We start from the raw sequence: 21407 nt of genomic DNA, 5'->3' as shown, positions 1-21407 counted from the left end.
TGGCTGCAGAGTAGGTTTCGAGGTACCTCCGACCTTGTCATTGAGTAGGTCACAGTAGGTGTGTTAAATTTGAATTTAATGATTTATTCATTGTACCCGAAAAACGATTCTGATCGGAGACCGTCGGTCGGCCTATATATCTATGACATTTTATCAAACAATATTTATATCGCTATTAGCAATTTATTTTTCTATTAATAAGACTGCGGATTGGACTACTTTTTTCAAAAACAAATCGCATATATTTTGATATTATTATAATATTATTTCATAAATTATTACTATATATGTATGTATAAGATAACTGTTATTAACTTATAAAGTCGTATAACGGTGTGAATAGAAGCGTTCAATCGTGGTATCAATAGCTTGAAATTAATCTAAATATTTTGAAAGTTTCGTTGTGTATGTAATATATATACCAAATACTTATAAATGCTATGGTGAAAAGTTTGGAGTTGCTAAACGAATAAAATGGTTTGAATTACAACAAAAAACTAAAATCTTTATTTTCCATGTATAAATAAACAATAGTTATCCGGTTTCTTCAAAATTTGAATTTTAAATGCTCTATAGACACACACTCGAGTCTCACACACACACACATCATCGTAAAACCAATACATTCGTCGCTCCACTCAGAACAGTCAAAACCTATAAAAGTATAAATCTATTGACGGATGGGGCAGGATCACTCATATATTACTTAACCATCAATCGTCAATTTCAAAGAAATTTCCAAGGCAACATGTTATTCTTAAAGTAATTTGTTCTATTACAGAACTAGAGAATACTTTTAAACTATTCTCGTTCCGTCCATTCAATTCGAAAGACCAATAATTATTCTATTATAACTGGGTATAATGATTTAATATATTGTACTACAGTTTAATACTTATGAAAGTAAAGTTAAAATTTTTAAGTACATTTTTGTATATTTTTATTATTAATTGTATTGTATAGATATCTATATGTAAAATAATATGATATTATTTACTATAGTACAATAAATGGTATAGAATAAAATACAATACACGGTGGGATTTTGTGATGTTGGGTTCAACAAAACCACATTGTTGTTTGTTTATAAATAATATAATAGATGTCCATCGGCATATTATTTGATGAAAATTTAAAACTATAAATTAATTGTTTTGCGTTCAAGACTGCGTATAATATTATAGCCCGTAGAAACGATTAATTATTTTAACTTAGTGCTAATTAAATTTGTATTTTATTGTTTCGTATTCGTGAGACATTATAATAGTCAGATTTTGTTAATTTATCAAAGTATGGGTAGTTAATAAAAAACAATTTTTAAACGACTATACCTAAACGAATGGGGTTAATACAATATGAATTGAAAATTAAACAAACTTACTTTGAAGTGAAACACATTTGTCGTTATTTTTATATCCAGAGTGATACATACTTGGTATCCTTGTATCCTTGTTCGTACTCACCTGTCATTAATACTGTAGGTATGTTTGCAATGGCGTATACAGGATTTAATTTCAGAGTGATGGGGGGGGGGGGGGGGTAGATTCCCTAGTCGGAATTTACGACAGTATAGTTAATAATAATAATTCTACACACACATACTTTTATTTTCAGGTGGGGGTAGGAAGGTTGAAACACCAACCCTCCCCCCCTATTTACGCCAATGTGTGTTTGTATTTATACATCACATGTCCTGTCTAAGCTTTAAATTTGTACATTAGTGTTTCAATGCTGCATAAAAATCAATAATTTGATTTTTTAAATACCTATTTTTACATATACTACGTAATTCACTATCATCAATTTTTAAAAAACAGTGGAACATAAAAATTTTTATTCATCAGCTTGCTTAGAATTTAGATGGACAAAAAATCTATAGTTGAACTCTCTAAGACTCTAATAAAACTATTTTTATTCCACATAACAGAAATATTAATTAGATGAAAATGCATTGGCACGTCTGGGATTTGATGTTTGTATAAACATGAACAATATGAATAGATTATAGTATTATAATATTATGATAAATATATTATACAATAAAAACAAAAACTTTGGAGTCTTCTCAATGAACAACACTTTGATAAAAAAATATAAATACATTTTACACCCACACTTATTTACAAAAATGTACGAAAAATTACAATATTATAACTATCTACTTCATAAATATAGGTAAATACAATATAACTACAATTTAAAATAATATGTCATACAGTTTTAAATTTAATTATAATAGGTACCTATACGGGTGAAATAGAATGTTGTTAATATAATACCGAAAAAAGTTTAATTTGTTTAAATGTATAATTTGATAAATAAATGCTTTCAAGAATTTTGTTTTAACGTTTATAAAATAATATACATCACACTCATTTTTGTAGTTTCTTTATTAAAATTTTAATAACTACTCGTACATGTATAGGTGCTTACTGCTTCTACCTTACTAAATGTCTAACCACTGTCTTGGAATCTAATTTTAATTTTTAACCATAATTAATATTAATTCAAATTTTAAGAATAAAAATTAACACTATACTTTTTATTACAGTTTTTATGATCACTTATTCAATGTTATTATTTCTAATTTGTATTTTCTTTTATTAACTAACTTTCTTCTTGGTGTAGTTTTACTGAACTATTTGAATTATAATTTCGTGGATTCGGATTCTGAGCGGCGCAAACATTGAATGATGGTTGTTTGATTTTATTTCTGTTGTGTCGTCACCTTTTAGAGCTGTACAAATGCTTAATTAAAAGCAATGACATATATCACAAGATTCCTGTCAAATTTGTAGCAATCAAAAAATATCGAAAATACATAGTCAGAACTCTTTTTAGGCTGCACATAAAGTTAAATTTTTAGTTAAAAATTCATCTGATCTTCAATTTTTTACTTGAACATTTGGTGCAAGATTATTTAAACAAATTCATAATAATATGGTATATTGATATACTATAAGCTTATAAAGCTGCAGCAGATGAGCGACTTCCCCGGATTTATCTTTTTAGTTTCTAGCTTTGCAAAACGTTTTTTTTCCTTTATACATTTTTATAACTAAAATCATTTATATTCCATCAATGTACTATCGAATCCATTAATACAACATATTATACAAAATAAAAAGTAATAAAATATACTACAAAACTTTTCCCGTATTTTTATTCGTATAGGCAATTCCTAAAATAATTTTTTCCAAAAATCAACATTTTTATCCCAAACGCGTGTTACTAATGACAAAAAAAAATCGTTGATGGCCAATATTTAATACATAAATATAGATGTATTATATATTGACTAAACGAGCCAATTTGTGTCACGTGAGATCGAAACGAAGACGGATGCCTTTGCTCGTTTCTTCATCCACTGCGGTGTGTGTTGCCGCTATACTGACTGGAGAGAGAAGTACGAGACCAATGTAAACATTTAAAGGGGAAATTCATGTTTAATGCATGGGGAAATTGTATAATATATTCTGCAGCTGATGTGTAAAAAAAAGGTCTATACTCCGAATTCCTAAGTGTGTAAAAAAAAATTCAGGAAGACAGCGTGTATTATTCCAACAATAGAAATCGCAGATAAGATGAAATTGACGAGGAAATAAGACTATACTGCTGCTGCTACTACAAAAAAAAAAAAAATGAAAAAAAACTGTTACAAGAATATGTTTACCTCGTTTCCTTCGTTATTTACCTCAAACCGCAGAGATGGCAAAAATGTGTGTTCATAAAAAAGAAACTCGAAATAAATAAAGTGTTTTATTATTGTTTATCATTAAAACAACGTTATAATATATACACGTAATATCAGACACATAATTAGATGTCTCATTTACCGAGCAAAATCATTTGCGTCTTGCTAGTACCTATATAATAATATGCATACTGACGACTTAGACTTTTGTATAATATAATATGTCTTCATTAAGTTATTCAAGAGACAGCGTGACCGATTAAATTTTAATCTATACGGTTATTAGGAAAGATAATATTGTGACAACGATTTGAGATAAGTGGATTTTGATGATTTTAATATAGTGCATTAGTCTAAATTATTATATTTTAGTGTAAACGTTTTAAGAGAGAAGCTTTAAGTGTGAAGAAGAGTTGAAATTTTGTGACCCTAGAATAAACAAGATTTTAAAATCTCAGATTGTCTGGGCCATTTAATATAAAACCTCTGTCGATCTAATAATCAGATATTACGCCTACATTGTACGCGCACACAACGTGTACACGACCGATTGATAGAAAAAAACTGAGTAACACAAGCAAAATTTTTTTCTTTTGATTAACTGACATTTGAATATAAATGTTTGCATCCACAATCAATATACCATTGTTCGTCGGGTATTGATTTTTTGTTATGCATATTGCATGTACATATACATACATACCATATACCGAAGATATTGTATACACATTTATAAATATATGTATAAGATTTTGATTTGCACGCGCACGCAAATCAGCTGAAAATGACATCAATGATTGACTAGACGGAAAAGAATTTATAGAAAATTGGATGGCCTGGAGGACTCTGTTTTTGGCAAATTGCATTTTCCAACTGACTTGGCTAGAACTGTTGGCGTTAACACTATCAAATATATTACGGTTGAACGAGTCAAATGTGACGGATGATCATGGGTCCGAAAACATGTAGTGTAACCTTATCAATGTGCACAGTACTGGAAAATGCGTCTTATTCATTTTGACGATTTTTTTTTTTTTGTTTCTAGACCTTTCGAGTGTACCAGAGTCAAGCACTTTTAACACAAAAGAACCTTGTACAAATAAATCGCATTTCCGCGATTTTTCACTAGGTACCCAAAGTAATCACAAACGAGAAAAAAGTAATAAACATTTTTCTCAACAGTCCAAAATGTTTAAATAATAATTATCATTACTATGAGAAAAAAATTCTTCAGAAATATTATTTATATAATATGACCTAGTGCAATGTTATACACAATTTATCATGATGAGTATATTTAAAAAAAAATAAAAAATATTTGAGAAATTTATTTGCTCAGTATCTATCGTTAAAGTGAACATCTAATATGTAATTGTTAACTAAATCTACAAGATGACTCAAACAAACGAAAACATTATTTTTATTCATTTTTATATCCAGAATCAACTGTTTAAAGGAATAAATGTATTTTTATTAGATTTATGGTTGTATACTTTTGATTGTGAAAATCGTGTACTTTTAATACATGGTCCCTTATCTTTATTGATTGATTTATATAGTTATTTGTTTCAAATTATTTTTAATGCAGTTACATTATTATACTTTTTACTAAACATGATATCGAAAAATATACATACACATAATGAAAACTCTACCTAATAGTATAACATGGCAAAGAAATAATGTTTATTATGGTAAACGATTTTTACATAATTTTTCTGTTCTAGTTATAACCTAACTCTTTTGATGAGCATGTTAAATTCATTTTCGACAAATAAGGGTGTTGTTCGTTTTATTTTTTGTACGTCAAATTTAACGATACACATTACAACCCACAAACAAAGTTGTAAACGATGTGTATATTTAAGAAAAAGTGGTGCATTAATTACACACACACTATGTTTTAATACAGAAAAAAATACTTTAATAATAATTTGTAAGCCATTGTTTAAAACCATTGTAATACACATTCCGTAATATTTCCATTAATTTCGCGGATTCACCTAACCTATAAAATCACGGTACTCCGGTTGAGAATCAATGGCACTGACATGGACTATAATCATCGAAATCATCAAAAAAACCAATTAGTGAACCACTGGAATGTTTTTTGTATACTCCGGTATACTGACACTATTCAAGCACAAGATTACTGATTATTGATGATATAGGAGGTAGCGCTTTTACTTGTTTTTATTGCATTTTATGTTACTCATTATGTGTTATAGTGATTGTCGCAGCTGGGGACCCTTCCTTACATTTTTTATATAATCGAAAAAAATGAGACGGATGAGAATTTATTGGTTTTACAATTATAATAGATTTACCTAAGTATTATAATTTCTAAAAACATAATTGTTTGACATTTAACATAATATATACGTAGTAGGCCGTTTGAGAATGCGTTGGACAATAATTTTAGTTTTTTTTAAATGTTTCTCAAAGAGCCAGTTGACTTATAGGCGTATTACAAAGAGAGTAGAGACCGATGGTTATAAGCTCCTTTGAAAATGTGAATATTACATATAGATTATAGTACCTGCAACAATATTTAATTTATCAATTACGACAAGTAATACAGATAATTATAATATTTTGATAATTGCGACAAGAAATTAACGCATATTTATTATTTAAATCTTAAATTTTAGTGATTTTATATGTTATTTTTATTACAACCAATTAATCAAATAAAATAAATAAGTAATATATTCAAAATAAAGATAATTTTACCTAACAGTTTTTATTTATTTATTATAATAAGTTCACGTATTAAGTAGATACATAATGAAATATAATTGGGAGTTAGGACACAAGCAGCAAATAAACAATCAGAATTTGAAAGACAGATGAGTTTGATCATTTAAAACATAATGAAAAAAGAAAACCGATGTGCTTGAAAAATGAGTATACATTATATTTTGTACCTGAGTACCACGAAAAAATAACTTAATATATATTAAATAAAAAGTTGTAATTAAGATTTTTATTTAAAATGTACTACTTATTTTTTATTTATAATTAATATTTAATTATAACTCATTGCCTACACCAATAATGACGTTTGAATTCAAAATTCAAATATCTAATGATGAATGTTTGCTTTAATTATTAATTTCCTCTTACAGTAATCAAACTATAGGTAATAAAATTATTGAATATCGTATCAAACAATACACTGATTTAAATACACTATGATTATATATTATAATTGCCTATATTAGATGGATATCTATTGTAATAAATCAATTAAACATTAATATACCAATATAATATGTAGGTTTCCAAAGAGCATGACGCTACATACATACGCCTACGATACATTTGTAATAAGCCTAAATCGGCCAGCTCTTTATAAAAAAAATCAAGTTGGCTACCAGCCAAAAAGGCTGAACTCTCAAACGACCTACATATTATACACACACGACTTACCTGTACGTTTGACTGTAATACACAAAAGTATCTATACAAATATGTATTACACTTTTAACTTATCGAAGAGATCATTCAATGTGACAGCACTTCGATGCAATTCGTCATATTTATGAAGAGTCAAATACCTATATTGCAGTGAAGTTTAGATATTATTTTGATGGTCGTACTCGGAAGAGCAACAAAACAAAAATATTAAAATAACCGTTATTTTTATAGTAGGTATAATATTATTGTGTTTTAAAAATACTCATGAGTTATAAAAAACTATTTTAATATTAAGTTTGAGTTCGAAAAAGGCAAATACCTACACATATATTTCGAAAGTTATAAGTATTTTCAATCATCATATAACGCATCATAAAATAAATATTTCAGAGATTTTTATGTATAAATATATTTTTTTTAAATTATGTATTTTTCTTAAAAAAAAAGAATAATTCAATAAGCTGAAACCCATCTACTAAAATGTGAAAAAAATATAAGCAATATGCAAGTTTTTTACTAAATAAGTATTGCAAATAAAATACCCGTTCAGCATCACTAAACATTTAACGGTACAAAAAGCATAATATTTTGCTATAACACTACAACTGCAGTAGTACTTGAAAAGTTTAAACAAATTTTATCTGAACTACTAAAATATAAATAATAAATAATGTACAATACGATTTTAAATAAAGTTTTTGTTTTTAAATGTATTCAAATTAAAACGAAAATATTTTCATTTATTTAACGTTTACAAGAAATGAATGTAAACGTAAATGAACTGCAATATAATATATAATAATGAATAATAAAACCAAAGTTGTTACTAAGTTATTTCTTTGAACTACTATGTTACTTTGAGTGTGTACTAGAATAGAAATAATGTAGACGATAATAATTGACTCCTAGGTGTAGTATTTTTAGATATTTATTCAACTATATTTATTTTCCGATTGCTCCGTTTGTCAGTGAACACGTGGTAATTTATGACCCTCAAACTCCTGTACTCATCTCACCTACACCTATATGTTGTAATGAGATTTTTTGATTCTCATCGATATTTAATATTATCGATATTTTGATATGATTGGTATAATAACAATCTCATATAATATCATAAATAATATATCGTACAAATATCGAATTAAATTATCCACCTTGTACTAATATATAGACAAGCAATGAGGATAGCGTATCAACATAGAGGGCGCTTTTTGTTTACTCATTTACTCGATATGTAGGGTACTGCGGGGTAGTAGGGAGAGATGTATAGATCTATTGGTTATCGTATTTTTTCGTCAAGACAGCCTACTTCACTGCGAGATGTTGTTACGCCGTTCGTGCGCTGTTGTCAAATACAGTTTTGCCTGGTAGTATGAGATCTATGAATTAAACACAGACAATTTGGAGAGTGGTGAGACGTATTGTAATTAAGTACATATACACAAACTAACCTAACACAAATTATAATAAATATAATATCAGGCACTGAGCACGTATAACTCTTTTTGTCGCCCAAATGAAAAATGTCGTTTCAAGTCCAAACAGTTATTTCTATTTATTTCCCCCCGCGCGCACACTGTTGATAAATTTTGTTATGTTATTTTGATTCGACGTAGCTGCTGTAATATTTACAACTTAAAAATCGAAACGATGTACTGCAAGTATCAACTTACTCTCGAAAACCATCATATAATATTCGCATTGAAAGCGTAAAAATTATCATAATCGTACTGCCATCATTTATTTCACAATGAAAACATAACCAAAAACGACTCGCCACCCTTTTTTTGTTGTTTAAATTTATGGAAACCTCGAGCATTGTTCTTCTTGTTTTGTACTTTAGTGGCGTAATAATAATAATAATAATAATAATAATAATAGTTCGGATTTCGTTCGTATAATAATATTTCGGCGCATAACTCCTTTATTGCGCTATGATTGTTCCTCGAGAAATAAGTGGTATATAGTACGATTAGTATAATATATTGTGTACAAGCGCAATAATTGTTCCGTCTTCTACGCCGAACCCGCACTATAATAAAAAACCATTATATCGGTGTTTATTAAAAAATATTTGTTTGATTTGTATTATCATTTTTAGGTTTATAGGCGAACCGAAATACTGAAGGTGTAAGTACGCGTTTTCTTCGGCGGTTGTCGCATAGCGTAATACTACTGATTATCAGTATAACATTGTTGTTTCAGTTACGAAATAATATTATGTCTGTGCACGGTCATAAACCCGGTTTTAAATCGTAACAAATTACTATGTTTGTGATTTGAAACTTTGATCATTGATGTCAATAATAATATATTATTGTCGTATATGTACAGGGTGCAGGGCGTGAGGGGCTAACGTACTTTGGTCTTATGGTTATTGGAAAACGTTGATGGCCCACCTTGTATTGCTTAAGTTTAGATATAGTTTATGTAATTCCGAATCAGAACGAAAAGTTTTGTTTTCCATTTATATATGTATATGTTTAGAAACTTTTTATTTTTTTTATTTTTCAATCAATCATTATATGAGTTTATGGGTTGATAAATGAAGAATCACCGAGAACCACTTAAGGCGAACAGCGTATATTTATTTTTATAACTTCGGCACTGTTATTATTAGCAACCACAAATTGGTTTTCGATTCAAGGAAATATCGAGATAAAAAATTAAAAATTGATATTTTAACGATTTTTAAGAAAATCTGTGTACATAATATGGCTTTAAGAAAATAACCACAACCATATTATTAATACGGTACCTACCATAATATTTCCATAATCAATAAAAATATAAATAACTATAAGTAAATAATAACTATGAATGGTCTATTTTACTTCTTTAGACTTATTGATGTATATATAGGTATAATAGGTATGAAATAAACAAAAGTTTTCGACTAAGACAAACATCTGTTTGTTTCCTTTTTTTATTAAAGAAATAAAAACCTCGGTAGCTGGAGCCATTGAGCCGACAGTAACTTAAATTATTACATTTGAATATTTGATACATACTGTAATCAATTGCTTGAACAAATATACTGTTCATATTTTGATATTCGAATTATGTTTTTTAGATAGGTACTTAATTAAATATTATGAACACCGTTTGGATCCGGACTAATAATTGTGTGGAGCAGACGAATTTTGTCTCAATCTCTCTGGTTAACTGTCATTTGAACACTGCAAGTGCTGCATTTGGGTGGCTATTCTTTTGTCATTAGACGTTGATCAGTTATTACACTAATTACAGTGTGACCTATTCTAAGGCGATTTATAATTATTTCGTGTCTTCTGGAGCTATATATTGAGGGTGGCCAAGGGAGTACTGACATTTTGATTTCATAGTGGTTTTATGGTCTTTTTTTACCAATATCGTTACTACAATTTATAGTTGTATGATTATTTACGTGTTTTTTTTTACCAGTATAGATCACGGTATAGTGAGAGCTTTGGGTGAGCTTTGTGAAAGTTTTGAGACCTTATCTGCTCTTTTGTTGCACACTATATTACATTGCTATAGTGGCCGGGGATCAAACATTTATTGTTGTAATCACAAAAGATGTTTATAATGTATCTGGAAGATAATAATACAATCTATATAGTATATACCTTTATTGAATAAGTCGAAATCTCTTTGTTATAATAATAATTCTGATTACTTATCTAATTTCATTGTATAATACAGTGATTTTTAAAAAAACACGCGATGGTCAACTAATGAAAACAATTATTTTATGCTAGTTTCTATTTTTCCGAGTAGAATATGAAATAAGTACAGAGTCATCGGTAGTTAAAGTTACTCATCGAGTTTAAGTATTCATACAATTTTTGCTCATCGTCCAAGAGTCCATCATATAAATACAAAAATTCTTCTTCTTGCTCTCTTTTTTTCTGAGTTTAATGTTAAAAATCCGTGCAATCATAATTAATTCGTCTTCATGTTTACTCGTGTAACTTGACACACGTCCGTTATAAACGACTTCAGAGTGCGTACTGAATGCTATTAAAATCGAAGACACACTGAATCGGATCGACTCTGATGTGTGTGAAAAGTCCTTTAGACTATTAAACACCATGAATGTATGCAGTGGCGTATTTAGGCCGGTGTCACAGTGGCGTGTCCATGTTGGGGGGGGAGCATAGAACCTTTATCATTACATATAAAAAATACCGAACATTTTCTTAAATTTAAATTATATTCACGTTGAAAATAATTTGATTTAAAATACGAAAAAAAATGTACAGGAGTGGCGTTATCTTATTTATTATCTAATTATATACGTCATTGGGTTTTCAATCGAGCGGTTAAAGTTTTAAGAATTAATGATCATAACTTGTACGCAGTAATTGTAGCACAGCTATTCTAAGAATAACTTGTTTCTAAAAGACAGTCGCTACCATGTAGGCTAAAACAGTTATTGATGAAAATATTATGATTTGTAAGTCGCACGTCGTCGTCTCCTTACAATTCTTACGATTATTATTAGCTCTTAGAACCACTATTTAATAATCAATATTTTTATTAGAATTTAATTTCTGTGTTAAATACATGACATGTAAGAAGAGTGCCTCGTATGGCCTCTTACGGTCTCCAGGGCCACCAAGTTTCTCGCTACGCCACTTAATGTATGATTAATATAACAATTAATGAGTACCTATTATAATGCATTTCGCTTACATAATAATATTACCTACATATATGTATATATATATTATATATATATATGAGTATGTAGTTGTTTTCAGGAAGTACTTACCCATGTAGAAGATCGATAGTTTTGCTCTACTGCGCTTGGGAATCTAAAATCTAGGATTTCCCATCTCCCACGATATTATATACATACATATTGTAACAATCATATATACAGCATATACACATGGTGAGACCCTATGTGTCTATAGGTATAATTATATTAGTATATAGAGTTTAATTGAATTCAACGAAATAAAGGGTTAACGTTAGTACATAATGCCCAAACTTTTCGGCTTAACCTGATCCACAAAAATAGGTTTACCGCACTCACCTTTCTTCCGAAAAAACATTTACCGCAACTTTTTTTTTATTTTTTTTTTTTTTTAATGCACGCTTGAAATTTATAATAATATACTGCTCGCCGGGGGATGGACGAGTCGTAAAACAACAATCTCTCGGGCAACGTAACCGTCATACATTTAACACTCCGAGCGCCGCACAGCGCTTTTATTAAATCCGCAAATATCCATTGGGTTCGTTTGTTATTCGAAGGAAATCATACTTTTAATAATATGAAACGTGGTGTATGTGCTCGGGCCGGTTTCTGTATCCACACGAAATTTCGGCGACAAAAAAATCGTCGTCCACTAGTGTGGTGGGAGGTACCTGTACGCGTTTAATTAATTAGGTAATAGATTTTATTAGTACAGTATAATATAATAAATAGTGTCTAGCATACGCGGTTTATAGTTTTTCGTCGTGCACTACCTATACGCTCGTATAACATATATAGCTCGGGATGGGCCGATTCCACTTTTTTACCGATACCTGATTATATTACGATATATTTTTAAAACAACATTTTCGGAGTAAACCACGAACCGAAAATGATAAATAATAATAATTATGTTGATCTTGAGCAATTGACAAGTAAAATATTAATAAAATAACACACATAATCATAACACTGCGGATAAACTTAAAAATGTTTTCATCCGAGACAAATAAAATTTAAATTTAAATAAGTAGTAGACAATAGTAGGTACCAGCTGTAGTAAATGGATTATACTTTTAAAATAAATGACAATTACGTATTTTGTGATGTACAGTATATTGTACCAACGCCGGTGGATTTGGTTTTGTTTTACGATACACCTATTGGATCGGATATCGGTTACGAAAAATCCTAATCAAGCCGATAAAACCGATACTGTTCCGCGATATCGAGTATCATTACTGCTAGGCCCGTGCGCAATGGATGGTTCAAACCCCCCCCCCCCCCCCCTCCCCGTTTCCGGAAAAATATATAATGTGTATATTGTGTTTTTCATTGTTGATCGATTATATTGAATGTCTTACAATCATATTTGTACCTACACAGTACATACCTGTACAATGTACATAAAACAAAAAATTAAATACCATTAATTCATTGATGTATCCAATTTAAACATATTTTTCACCCTCTCCATTCGCACACAGACACACGCAATACAGAAATCAAACGCACTCTCCCGAGTTCTGCTGTACAGTATTGGCCCACCCCTACTGCGCAAACTACGTTAATAAACATATTAATTAATATATAGGGCGTGTAGGACTACTTATATTATGTAATATTGATGATAGACATTTAATACACACGAATGAATTCTCCGTATTATTACGACATATTATAGGTAAATATAATTGAGTGTACCTGCGCGCATACGAGTACCGAGTACAACATATTAAATTTCCTCTCAGGTAGTTTGACTGCTAATTATTATCCGCCGACGTTTGGAATTGTTAAAAGTTCTTCCTATCGATTGCCATAGTACACACACACACACACACACATAAATCGGATGTAGTAATTAACGTCTGTATGAGGAGACTAGGTGTGGAGTTGGGGGGAGGGTTAGTGAGTATAATATTTGATGAATGTATATTATTACATTATTACAAGCGGTGGCGGTATATGCCGGATAGCTGCTGCCAGATCGCTACAATATATTATGCAATTATAGTAATATTCAATTACCAATATTCGTCATTAAAACAATTGATCGACAAAACCTCAGCTGGATCATTAACTACAATATTACGTTCGCGGTACCCTCTATACCTTATACAGATATAGGTATATTACAAGGTGTGGACAGGTATATATATAATATGTTTAATAATAATATACTCCGCGGAGATTCTCCCGCTCATAATATATTTTTAACCGTAGGTATGATTTATTATTTGTGATCATACTATTAAAAGTCCAAAGCATTTTTATATAATATTTATAACGCAATTTCGAATTTTATCGTGTGGGAGAAAAATAAAGTAGCAAAACGAAACGTCTATTATATTCGTCCGATGTCTAATCCGCTCTAACTAGAAATAATATTATTATTTTTACAGTAATCGATCTACGTCAGAAAAAAAAAACTGATATATATTTTGTATCTCTCACTCTGGTGTGTATATAATGTGGTGTTATAAACCCACCACAAACATAATCTCTTGGAGTAAAAGAAAACGCCAGCCGAGGATTTATTAATCAATTTTGACGCAAATGCTGCGCAGAGCGCTTGCTAATATTTAGGGCTTTTATTAAAGCAGTGTAAGCATTATCTATGAATTATACAATAGGGAACATTAGACTCTTGTGTAATCTATAACATTTTGACCGGAAGTATAAAAAAAAAGTCGTATCCGAACTGCAACTGTTCGAACGGGTTCTTGAAAGTCTGAGAACATAATCCGTTACCACATTTTGTGTCTTACACATACATAGGGTGTTTCAGAAATCGGTACCAATTCAAAAACGCCATAAAGGTGACAAATTTTATTAAAAATGGAAATTATTTTAGCGTGCAGCTCGGAAAACAACGAAGGATCGGCGCTACCCACCATCATCAGAAAAATTTCCATTCGTACCGATTTCTGAAACACCGCCCTGTATTATGATTCAAGTATCATTTACATCACTTATAATAATATTCGGTTGAAGTTTTGCAGTAGGCAGATGCGAGTAAAATTATTATCTTTTTTCTTTTCAAAAAACCGAATGAATGATGATGGCCGACTGCGGCGGCGTGCTGAAGGCAATTAATAATTTATGTGTATAACATATTAATCTCCTGCTGTTCATTAATGAACAAGATATTATTGTACGCAACTTCTGTTTGTCTTGTGCTTGTCACTCGCACATAATATTAGGCTTTCATCCCCCCCCGACCACGTTTAAAATAATATTATAATATATATATGTCTCGTAGTGAAAACGTCGAAACGAGGGACACACCATCATGGTCAACTATATACGCTGAGGGACATAAACATGGTCATATATATATATATATATATATATTCATCAGTAAACAGCTGTACAGAGTATAGTGTGGGTCTATCATTTAACCGAACTGGACCGAGTGAAAACTTCGTGCAGGATCACGCAGTATAAGATTTTATTATTCACCCCTTCGTACGGGTGCGAGTTTTATTTTTCTAGAAGTGGATTTCCTTTTAGACAGTTTTCAAATCTCGAGAGGAAAAAAAAGCTAATTAAAATCACCGCCGAGAATTTCGCCCTTTCGCCGCCGCGGGCATCGCGTCGATTCACGTTTTCGATAAAGCCCGGCCAAATGAAAATGATAATATATTGGTATAAGACGGTATAGCCGGTATATATAGCGAATTAAATTACTCATACACACACCGGTGTATATAAATGTATTGCTCAGTCGCCTGCAAGGTTTCGAATAATATTGAATACTTCGAGGATATATTCGTCAACCGATATTGTTGTGTAGACGGAAAATAATAGGAGAGACTACAGTATGATGGGTATTACACACACCTACCTACGTATATGTAGAGAGATTACACATAGCAGCTACAATATGGTATACGTCGTAAAGCGTTTAAACCCTTGAACGGTCCACGATTAATATCAGTTGCGTGTGTGCATACAGGGTGATACTTTCAAGTTTAACAGACGTGTTCTGCAACTTGACGACTCGACTTTCCATTTGATTTTTATCTGTCGAAAAAATCGTTTTTACATAATAATAAAGTTAAAAGACTTTTAGTAGTAGGTACTCTAGTTCTAGACTACGATAATATTCACTGTCTACAGGAGCTATTTAAAAATCTAATTTTTCATGACTGCACTGTTTTCAGATATTTTACTCTGTACATTTTATTTTTTGATGACAACTCATTACGTGAACTTAATATACATTTTTACGAATATCATCGTTCGTTTATTTTTTTACACATTTCGTATTCGTCATTATCGGTTCAATTTATGAAAATCTAAATTTAAAAAATGTAGTTCTGTCGTGAATACTAAGTACATTGGGGAAAAGATGTCCAAAATGTGGCTATCACCACCTCGGGAAAATCACGGTGTCACCTTTCTCTGTTTGTATACAAATACAGTATAAAATGATTATCACGTATATATTATAGTTGAAACATGGAAATCGACCGAGGTACCTAATGAGTATACTTGTTGTGGAAAAGAATCACCCCGTATAATATAATAATACAAAACAGACGCCCTGACACGGCGGTCAGCTGGATAAATGCGAATGCGTGAACTCCGAATAGAACAGGTCAGACCGACCGGCGTCATTCATTCGCCAAATGAATTGAGCTCAGCTCGAAATTAACTCGGGAAAATCGAATCGACTATTGTTCGCACTCTCTCGCGGCGGGCTAATCTATAATCTGATAATTCTATAGCGGTGTGTATATTGTTCTCTTCAAATTAGGTACGTTCAGATACTTTTTTCCAATCGTGTCATCAAATATATTTATATGTATATTGTAGACACTGCAACGTAGAAATGCAAAACGTTTTCAAAACTGTTCGTCTCGTCACTGCTTGTTGGCGGCACTTTGCATATAACCGTGAGTTACTTCCTGCAGCAATGTATATAGTATTAAGCCGACTTCTGTTCCAATCGACTCATTACAAAACAGCAAAAACTAAAATCAAGGAAGATTGAAATAATACATGTATTCATTTTGACACAATATGAAATTTATAAAAATAAATACAACTTATTTAAGTAAAAAAAAAAAAACCGGTATAATACCTCTGACGTACAGATACCTATACTATATAAATGCCACTTTCACGACTGCGATTTTATAGAGAATAATATTTAAACGATTGTTAATGATGCCGATCAGTGGAGTATCTAATGAGGACATAAACAACCCAAAAATATTAGCACAGGCCCGGACATCATTATGTCTTACTTAATTTTCTTTTATTACATTAATTTTGTAATTAGCAAAGTTATGTAGATTAAAAAGCTATTATTGAGCTGTAATGTATTATATTGTTAATTACCTATTATATGTAATAATTCTACTAATTCTAGCTCTCTAATGTTCGGTTGTTCCTTTTTCGATTACAACAAAATAATAAGATCGATTTTGTCAAAAACTGTAATTGTTAAGTAAAGTATATTCTCGTTCATCCCATGTTTGTATTAAAATAATATAATATTAGTAATATCAAATGATACTGGTTTATATTTTCTGTGAACATTTTCAATTTTATTTAAGAATAAAGACAGTATCCGATAGACCAGGGGTCGCCAACCTTTTACAACAAGTCGGCTACATTTAAAGTTTTAAGTATCTGATGATCACTGATCGACCACTATTTATTTAAATAGGTGTATTATTTATGTTATTACATGCAACACAATAATACATTTTACACATAATACCTAATATTCTTCTTTTATTATTTCTCTATCGGAAAATGGTATGCTTCTCATCGCTAACAAATACCATTGATTATAAATACTAGTATTTATAATCAATGCAAATACTTTAATTGTATATAATGCACAGAAGCGTGTTTAAGTTAGGCAAGTGATCAACCGATGTAGGGATATAATAATTAATCTTTAATACGATCGACCAATATTTCTCTAAAGATCGAATGGTTGCCGACCTCCATGATAGACGATAGGCACATAAAACACAATATTTAATAAAACAGTAAATTTATTATTGAATTTAATTATAATATTCTTGATTTGTTTTTAATCTTGTTTGTTATTTTTAAACTTTTTATTAGATTTTGCTCGGACACAAATTTATAATTATCTCAAAAAAGTATTTTCAATCCAGACTAATTTATAAAAAGCCATCAGTGTAATTTATATTGTAAATTAAAACACAAAATTTGATTATTCGTTCATCTTAATTATCTATGGGCTTAAACATTTTTTATGCACACTTTTTTAAAATCTTGACCATTTTTGGTTAAGATAAGCTCTACTAAGAATAGTAATACGATTATTTATCACAGAAGCTTTCAAGATATATTCACTCAATCACTCAACGTCTTTAATAAGTTTTTGTTTTAAATCTCCGTGTTATTTCATAAATACATTTTCTTTTAAGAGGATACTACCCGCGAGTTCGTTGTTTCCGTCTTACAAACGTACTACATGGCAAATTTTCGTTCACAAGTTTCAATAGTGTTTTGAGATTAGAGTGAATTGACTATTATCGAACTTTTAGATAAGAACATTATCAGTGCTTAAGTTTGGCGGTTTTTGATGTTTTCATTTTCAAGCAACAAATGATATATAGTAAAAATTAAAAATATTCATATCCCGCTTGAAAATTAAAATATCTAATAAAAGCCGACGCTCAGGCTCAGATAATTTTCTTACCTAAAAGTTTGATAATAGGTAAAGTCACTGTAATATCAAACTAACTGCACACTATTGAAACTATATAGAGAGCGAAAATGTGCTATGTTACACGTGTGTAAGACAAGTAACAAATGCATCGGTCCTCTTAAGTTCATTTGATTTAATTATAAATATTTTGCAGCTTTCACGAAAAAACAACGTATAGGTCGGCACTTACTACTTTCCTAGAAATATATAAATGTTTATACAATTAAATTGATATTTCTGCAAAAATGGTTTTAAAAAAGAAATACTTTCCGGGCGGAAATAATTAAAATATCAAAAGGCACGTTCACATTTTTTCAAATTCCTAGCGAGCGGTTTTTACAATCATTTTTTTTTTTCTATAAACACTTTTTAATTATCAAATAAGGTCTTGAGTAATATTTTATGTGTGTAGCACATTTGTAAACGGTATTCAAACAATATTGTGTTAAGAGGCTTTTTTTTTTTGCTGTGCAATAAGTTTAGATTCCTAACGCAATGATAGTAAATCATTGCTTTCAAATTTGTAATAATATTAATTACAACACATAATATATTCACCACTGCAACATCCGGCACCGGAGCAAACAAAGCGAGACGAGTGCTCAAACGACAAACATTTGAATTTTTTGTGTTCCGTGTAATTACTACATACATCACTCGAGTGTTTAACTGTGCAATGTTCAAAATTCAAATTGCAAATACCTACAAAAGTTTACTGTAACCATTATACCGACCTCTCGGAACTGAGTAATACAGAAACCACCATCTTTCAACACACTGCAACTTTGACATAGCTATATAGGTATGTACCAAGTACATTTTCCGCGAAATGGTTTTCCACTCCTAATTTATGTATACATTATTAACTTATGCTATTAACTTGTGCGCTATTCAATAATTTAATTATTATTGTGTTGGTGACTCGAAACTATCGGCGCCCGATTGTCGAAGAGACGAATGATTTGTGCATAATTTTACGATGGAAAATATTTATTTTTTCCTGAGTACTTACGACCTACCTCATGCCTGTTGTAATCACGAGGGAATGACTTTTCAATGGCCGTAGAACAATATAGCTACCTGTCTTAAACTATAATGCCTAAGCACCCACGTCTGACACGGATGCGTTTCGCTCGAAGTAATCGTATGCGATAAATACAACAAAAATAAGTATTACGATTATCCGAGCTTAGTTCAAACTATAATATTATGCAAAATTGTAGAACACTGCAGCAAAGCAGGTATACACCGAGAGTGGTTTTGCTTAAGCCGAGTGTAAGTAATAGACGGCGACACCAAATAATAATGGCCGTCGCCTTATGGGGTTTGGCGGCGGCATAAGTCAACCTTTGTCCCGCCAAATTATTTTTGTCATTAATCTAGTATATACTTATATTACTTATAACAATATGTTACTATTACGGCAGTGTTGTGGCCCGCGGTGCGTTGCGGATAAAATATCGTAATTATTTGTAGTATATAATTAATATTGTTTTACTTAATTTATTGTGTAAACCCACGACTGTTATTTTAATTAATTTAATATTATCCGTTTTTCAGCCCCTTACAACATACGAAACTTAAACGACGCCGTGTTCTCCAACCCACTGGGGACGAAACAGTGTACAGTTTCAGGAGTGCTTTATAATCACAGTCAAAAGGTATATACAGTGTGCCATTTTAACATTTTATCGCAGCCGTAAATTAATTATAAGTATAATATAACGGCGATGGGCCTCAGCCGCCGTCTGCAGCAAAACGCAGAATGCATAGTATTTTTGATTCGATGTGCGTACATACGAACTTAAATAATAGTTTAACTGTACATATACTAAATAATATATATTATATACTTTGTACTATTCGCCGTATGTACACACCTGTCGCAGCATTTCGGCACCTTGACGGCATACAATTTACGCAATTAATGGTATATAACCGCTTTTTGTGTTCCTTATTTATGTATACCTAAGTACATAGGTGGGCATTGTATACATAAAACATCGTTCGTTGTGTTATAGGCTACTCGAAGTATGAGGTAGAATAATATTATAATGTATTATACCGCGGTACGTAAAGTACGTATAATATCAATACCAGCTATAATATCGTATACATGTAGTATACCGATGTTAGTACCTAATGCCTATACCTAAAGGTTACGTTTTACAAAAAAATAACATGCTAGATATACAGAGCATATATGATGGTTATCGTTCGATTTCATACTACGAAAATATGATTCGTTTTCCAATAATTTTGTATGGGCCATGTATACCTGCAACCTAAAAATAATTTTCGCGACGGTTCAAGTCTCAACCCAACCTTCCCCTTGTCGTGCCTTCATCAATTCCTACATAAATACATGGAATATATTATATAATATCGTGATGTCAAATATATACGTCAGACACTAAACTATATAATACCGTTGGTCGTTGCCAACCAGATCGCGAGTTGCACCACCCTGCTTGAACGACCGCTGGCATTCTGTAAATTAACAATTTCTAAATTGATTACATCCCCGTAAATTCGATTTCCCGCGACCCACGTGCCTACACTATATTCTTTACTTAATCAATTTCAAATTTCCTTTTCGCGATTCTCGAACATCGAGACATTTACCTGTTCTCCCGATATTACGGATGCAGAATTAGCTGCACGTCAGACGATTACAAAATTAGCCATAAACGCTGCAGGGCACCCATCATCTTTAGTTTTTAATATTTATTGATCGTCCATAAAATTATTCTCCGTGCGCGAAAAATTGTCTGGCAGCACGATCACTCTCTACTCGAAACAAAATTTGACTGAGCAATCAAAGGGTTTGGACTGCAGCACTTAAACCATAGTATTTACACTACCTATATATATATATATATATATATATATATATATAT

General features: G+C 30.9%; 1 protein-coding gene across 1 annotated transcript in view; it reads left to right on the top strand.

Annotated features, from left to right (window-relative positions):
• LOC111033507 overlaps positions 1–21407 on the top strand; it is a 63070-nt gene that overhangs the window by 34349 nt on the left and 7314 nt on the right. The window contains exon 2 of the mRNA XM_022314270.1: positions 20068–20168. Coding sequence (XP_022169962.1) covers positions 20068–20168 — 101 coding nt within the window. The remainder of the gene's footprint in view (positions 1–20067; positions 20169–21407) is intronic.

The sequence above is a fragment of the Myzus persicae genome, unplaced genomic scaffold (genome assembly GCF_001856785.1).
Source record: "Myzus persicae strain clone G006 unplaced genomic scaffold, MPER_G0061.0, whole genome shotgun sequence".
Taxonomy (NCBI): domain Eukaryota; kingdom Metazoa; phylum Arthropoda; class Insecta; order Hemiptera; family Aphididae; genus Myzus; species Myzus persicae.
This window is presented reverse-complemented; position numbering and strand designations above follow the sequence as displayed.